Consider the following 6,302-nt stretch of genomic DNA (forward strand, 5'->3'; position numbering starts at 1 on the left):
AGACAGAGCAGAGGTGAGAAGTTTCCAACCCTGGGAAACTTACCAGGGGAAAGACGCAGCCCTGAAGCTGATGTTCCTGAACGCTGACATGAGCTCCGTGCAGATTTGCTGGAGCTCCTAAGCCTTGAAGTGAAGAATGATATTTATCACCTATGCTGTTAGAGTTGGCAACAAGAATTGAGAAGCAAGGATGAAGCACAGAGAAGTACCAGTATATCCTGCTTTGTTTTTCAAATATTTGCACTGACTCTAGCAGGAAAGGAGAAGGGCCGCTGTATTTCAAATTCCCAGTACAACCCTTGAGCAACTTACACTATTACCACTTGCAATAGTATTCACAGACTCACATCGCGTTGTGCGGGGCGCTGAGCTGCTGCCACAGCCGAAAACATCCGCACGCCCGAAGGTCTCCTGACAGGGTCCATCCCAGACACAGACACGTGGTGTTTGTGGTGGAAGGAGGTGGTGGTAAATGTTTTGTCCCCTTGCAAGCAAACGTGTTATCTCGCACAGAACAGAAGTCTCAGGAAAGGATAAGAACTGTAAGTTTAAGTTCCAGGGGGCTTTGAAGGTAAGGGTAAAAAATGGCCTTGCTAAGCCCAAAGTGAGCATGTTTCTGCTTAGTCTAAATTCTGAAATTTTTGTGTTCATAGAATACTTTCTCAAATTGGATGTCTCCCATCCCTGTGCTCTCAGCTCCAGCACAACAACAGGGAAATTTCTAGCTGATAAATCCCTGAGGCAAAACTGGGGAAATTTCTGAATACATATGTTTTGCCCCCCCCCCCCTTTTTTTTTTACAGCCAGTGCCCCAAAGCTGCCGTCACTCCCATTGTTGCACCCTGCCATTTTTTCAGAGAAGACAGGAAAACCTTGTACGCAGTCCTGTGGTGCTCACGCCCCCTGAAGAGCACCGAAATCAGCTGTGACTCCTTGGGTGAGACCCGTGGGGTTTGCTCCGGCTGATTAAATACGTCGTTCCCACGCTCTGCCCAGTGCTGCCTGCAGCAGGGCGCACAGCCAGGGCTGGTCCTGGTCCCCAGCCCCTGTCCTCTGCTGTGACCTGGGGTAAGTACGGGGTGGGCTGCCTGGAAGAGGACAGACTGGAGATGTTCTCCCCCTGCAAGGACAATTTGATTGAGGGCTTGCATCAAAACAAGAGTTTACAAAAGTCTCTGGCAGAAACAGCAAACCAGCTGGTTAGAAAAGTGCTAAGATGGAAATTGCTTTGCTAAATATTAATTTCCATCTGATACATACAGATGGGCTTGCCACAGATGGGGCCTACAGGAGAGCTGGGGAGGGACTCTGGGTCAGGGAGCAGAGCAATGGGGCGAGGGGGAATGGTTTGACACTGGCAGAGGGGAGATTGAGGTGAGATCTAAGGAGGAAATTGTTGGCTGTGCGGGTGGTGATCCCCTGGGGCAGGTTGCCCCGAGGAGCTGTGGCTGCCCCATCCCTGGAGGTGCTCAAGGCCAGGTTGGACGGGGCTTGGAGCAACCTGGGCTGGGGGAAGGTGGCCCTGCCTGGGACAGGGGGTTGGAAACAGATGGTCTTTAATGTCCCTTCCAACCTAAATCGTTCCATGATTCCATGATCCTATGATATGAAAAGCCACCCTAAAAATTGATCAGGATCAATAATTAAAAACTTTCCTCATTCTCTGAAGTGTTACATGAATAGGACATACAAGTTTATTTCTACAATGACTTTGATCCTCACAGGAGCAAAGGGGGTCTTCAGCTCCTCAGGTTTAGGTTTTTACACCCCCCGTTACCTCTTTCGTTGTCCCATTTCTCTTGTCCTACTGTCTTTCAGGCCTGACCCTTTAGCCATGTGAAAACTGGATTATGGGTTTGTTTGTTTTTTTTTTTTTTCTGATAGCAGATGCGGCTTCAAAGTGTGTGTGAGCAGACAAAGTCTGGGGCAAATCTCAATCAGTTTGTGCTCCTCAGTTATGCAAAACGTATTCGTTTCCAGCTGAATAGAGACATGCGCTTTTTCCCTGGTCAGCCAGCGAGAGGCGAGGATGCGCTGCTGTGACCACCAGCTGTGACGTTGGCGCGGCTCAGATGCGCTAAATTTAACTGCATTTGCAGAGAAGGCCGTTTGGAGTGTTTCTCTGGAAATCTCCCCCGCTTGCCCCAGCCTCCCGTTGCTGAGCATCGCCGCTCACGGCTCGTGCTCCCGGGGCAGTGAAGCTGCCCAGCGAAACAGGCGGCTTCCAGAGTGCTTAAATGGAGACCTGGTGTTTGCTGTTGGGTTTTCTAATGGCCTCAGGCAGATGAAACACCACTTCAGGAGCTCAGTCTTATTTGAGCCTCCGAATTTCTTCCTTTCCATTTAACCTTTTTGGCAGCTGTAAAGCACAAATCCATTTTCCTTCCATCAGGGTTAGTTTGGTTAATTGACCTGCAGGTTTAGCTGATAAAGCTCCCTAAAACATTATACGTTTTGCCATACTTAAACAAAAAGGGAAGAAATCAATAGAGTCACATATAATGGGGCTACTTCTCATCTCAGAATGAGACGTTATCTCTTGCGGTCTGACCACACTCGGCTCAGCACAAACATTGGCCTTTCTCTGCCTTCATCTTTCTCCCGCTCTGTCCCCTCTTCCCTCTCCTGCCTGGGTGCTTCAGCCTCGCAGGGGCCAGCGTGGCCAGGGCTGCTCCTCCTACTGCTGTGGGGAGCGGCCAGCCCCACTCCCAGGGATGGCCACCAGGTCTCCATCCCTCTCATCCTTCCCCAGACAGGACCACCCTGGCCCCAGGCTCTTGTCCTGCCTGCGCTGCTGAGAAGATTTCAGGCGCCTCCCAAAGGGCTGAGCACCAAATGTCCTGAAAACCTGCGTAATTAAATGGTGGGGAATACAACTAGGGGAGACTAAATGGCGCATTGCTTTTTCCTCGTTATCTGCTGCTGTGCACAGCCCACTGACCCCAGAGCTGGTCCACTGAGGCTTTTCATAGAATCGTAGAATCACAGAATGGTTTGGGTGGGAAGGGACCCTAAAGATCATCTCATTCCACCCCCTGCCCTGGGCAGGGACGCCTCCCCCCAGCCCAGGTTGCTCCAAGCCCCATCCAACCTGGCCTTGAACACCTCCAGGGATGGGGCAGCCACAGCTTCTCGGGGCAACCTGCCCCAGGGGATCACCACCCGTACAGCCAACAATTTCCTCCTCAGATCTCACCTAAATCTCCCCTCTTTCAGTGTAAAACCATTCCCCCTCATCCTATCATTATCATTCCTTGGTTGATATGATGGATATGCATGAGGGAATCTGCACAGGGTTTTTTTTGCTCTCAGGAGTTACTGTTGCTGTAGGGGTGGGGGTCTCATAGCAGGGCTTTTATTCCAAGACACAATTATTTCCAGATCCTTGGAACATTGGTGTGTGAGATGTCATCTTCTAATAAGACTGGGTCCAGTCCCCTGACCTTCATTCTCACCGGTATTCCTGGTCTGCTGACGAGCAGCTACTGGATGGCATTGCCGCTCTGCTGCCTGTACCTCCTCATGCTCCTGGGGAACTGTACCTTGCTGTGGATGATAAAGACAGACCACAGCCTCCATACACCGATGTACTATTTCCTCTCCATGCTGGCTGTGGCAGACCTGGGCTTGTCTCTCTCCACCCTGCCCACCATGCTGGCCATTTTCTGGTTTCAGTCCACCTCCCTCCGTTTTGAGGCATGTATTGTCCAGATGTACTTCATCCATTCCTTCTCTGCCATCGAGTCTGGGGTCCTGGTGGCCATGGCTTTTGACCGCTTCGTTGCTATTTGCTACCCTTTGCGGTACAGCTCTCTCCTGACGAGCTCCCTGATAATGAAGGCAGGGGGGGCGATCTTCATGCGGGGCATCTGTGTGGTGGTACCCGTTGCTGTCCTTATTAAGAAGATGCCTTTCTGCAGGTCCCATGTCCTGTCTCACTCCTTCTGCCTGCACCAGGACATGCTGAGGCTGGTCTGTGGGGATGTCAAAGTTAACAGCTTGTACGGGCTGACGGCGGTGATACTCACCAAGGGGCTGGACTCCCTGACCATCCTTCTGTCTTACATGATGATCATCAGGACCCTCTTGAGCATCGTCTCCCAGGAAACACAAGCCAAAGCCTTTAGCACATGCATCTCCCACCTCTGTGCCGTCCTGATCTTCTACATCCCGCTCATTGGCTTGTCCATCACCCACAGGTTTGGGAAGCACCTGCCCCCCCTCACTCACACCCTCCTGGCTGATGCCTACCTCCTGGTGCCGCCTGTCCTGAACCCACTCGTGTACAGCTGGAAAACCAAGCAGATCCGCAGGCGGATCCTCATCCTGCTCTGCCGGAGAGGGCCCCAGCAGCAGGTCTAGTCCCAGAGTGGCAATGCCCCAATGCCACTCTCCTCCTTCCTTTCGCCTCCAGACTGGTTGCTCATGGGCAATATCACCTCCTGGAGAAAACCACTCATACTTCTTCACCGTGCATGAGAAACCTGTCACCTCTTCTGCAGTACAGCTCTTTTCCTCTCCATGGAGGGATGGATAATGGCAATTCACATCGTTCCACTTCCCATTTTTGGATGCCTCAGTTCTCAGAAAGTCTGCAAGAGGGCAGAGCTGGTGTGGCCATGGGATTAAGCTGTCCTCCCTGCAGGTGGGGAGGGAGAAGACTGCTGAGAGCAGGCTTTCGTCAAGGGATTCACCGCTAACAGCAGTTTTGGTCTCTGATGAAGTACAAACGATGTTGCCAGACTTGTGCTTTTAATTACCATATCCCTGTATCGGTCCATTATATGAAACTGTCAGTTCCCAGAGTCGTGGGATCATATGAGTCTCCTCCACTTTTTACAAATAATGTGATTCACATCTTTACAGGTATGGAGACAAGAACTAATGGCCTATGGACTGTAACCTGAGGACACAAACCCAGAAAACCAAGTCCAGCCTCAGGGTCTGCGAGAGGACCGCATGGGTTTTACTGTCTCATGATAACATCCACTCTGCCTATGGGAACATTGTGAAAATCTGTCCCCACCTCCCAGGTTTGGGTTCAAGCGAGGGTAGGTTGTTCTGGCGTGGAGGTGCAGGGTGCAACGGGCACGCGATGCAATCCAAGCGCATCCTGCGACACGTGGTGCCGTTTCTGTACTGCCACGTTGCCCTAGGGACGCCCGTGGTGTGTAAGTGACACACTGCGTACTCGGGCTGGCTGAGCTGCCCCTCTCAGAGCATCAGGCTGTCATCAGAGGAGCCTCCACCCCGTCCCAAGGCAATCTACCTCCGCACTAACCACCCTTGTCATTGAGGGAAATAATCCTCCCTGCAAGCCAAATCCCTGTGACTTTGTCACGTCTGCAGGGTCATACCAAACCATTTGCTCCTTTCTGCCCCCAAATCAGTGCCTTCAGTATTCCTCGTGGGCCACTCTCCTCCTCTGGGCTATCTCGCCTCATCCCAGTAGCTGAGTGGTCAAGAAGGAGCGAGCAAGGCGAAAAGGAGGAGAAAGAGAAACCATGGCCATGCAGGTGAGGGGGCAGCAGCCCCTGTCTCATGAGGGAGATCGTGCTGCGGCGATGCTGCCAGCAGCACGTCTGCTGGGGAGGGATGAAGGCAGAGGAAAATGCCGATCTCAGTGCAGGTGGTGCCCAGCTGTGCAAAGAAGACCTACAAAGTCAGGACCAGGACCGGAGCTTGGGATGCCCTAGCCATCTGCTAGCAGGTCCCAGTGAACTGGGAGATGTTGCGCACTGCAGGGATGTGCTGGAGAGCTTTGGTTGGGAGAAAAAAAAGTTGGTGTTTCTCTTTAGTTTTTTATTTGTTTCCCACCCACCCCCTGCAGCTCCAAAAGCTGCTTCTCCCAGCTGTCCTCAGCACTGCTATGGAGAATCCAAACGGCAACGATCAGTGCCATGAAAGGGAGTTGGGTGCTTTTTTTTTTGGCAAGCATGAGAGTTACGGGAAAATTGTACCTGCGTTTTTCTTTTGCACTGGGGGAAGCAAATGTTCTGTCTCTTCCACAGTCTCTCAGGTACTGTCACTGGGAGGTGCCAGGCAGTAAAACCGGCAAAAACACATGGGTGCTGCTGTGCACGCTGCAAAACACCATGCCAGCCAGGTGCTGGGAAGGGACTGGGGTCTGCAGGAGGAAAGACGTACTCCATGCAAAAATAAAGGTGGGTCTGTGGCAAATGTGAGTGTTTAACATGCAGACGCTGGGCTTCATGGCTGGGAAGCTGCCAGAAGTCTCTCCTGTATTTTTCCAAGGGTCTGTAAAGGAGATGTCTGAAGACAGGGAATTTGTGCATGTCCTG

At 51.8% G+C, this 6,302-nt stretch overlaps 1 protein-coding gene across 1 annotated transcript; it reads left to right on the top strand.

Annotated features, from left to right (window-relative positions):
• The first annotated feature begins 3,405 nt into the window (after positions 1-3,405).
• LOC104291593 (putative olfactory receptor 51H1) lies at positions 3,406-4,362 on the top strand. Its single transcript, XM_009890845.1, has one exon. It carries the CDS (start codon positions 3,406-3,408, stop codon positions 4,360-4,362), a length of 957 nt encoding a protein of 318 aa, XP_009889147.1.
• Positions 4,363-6,302: the final 1,940 nt, after the last annotated feature.

This window comes from Charadrius vociferus, unplaced genomic scaffold (genome assembly GCF_000708025.1).
Source record: "Charadrius vociferus isolate BGI_N301 unplaced genomic scaffold, ASM70802v2 scaffold138, whole genome shotgun sequence".
Taxonomy (NCBI): Eukaryota; Metazoa; Chordata; class Aves; order Charadriiformes; family Charadriidae; genus Charadrius; species Charadrius vociferus.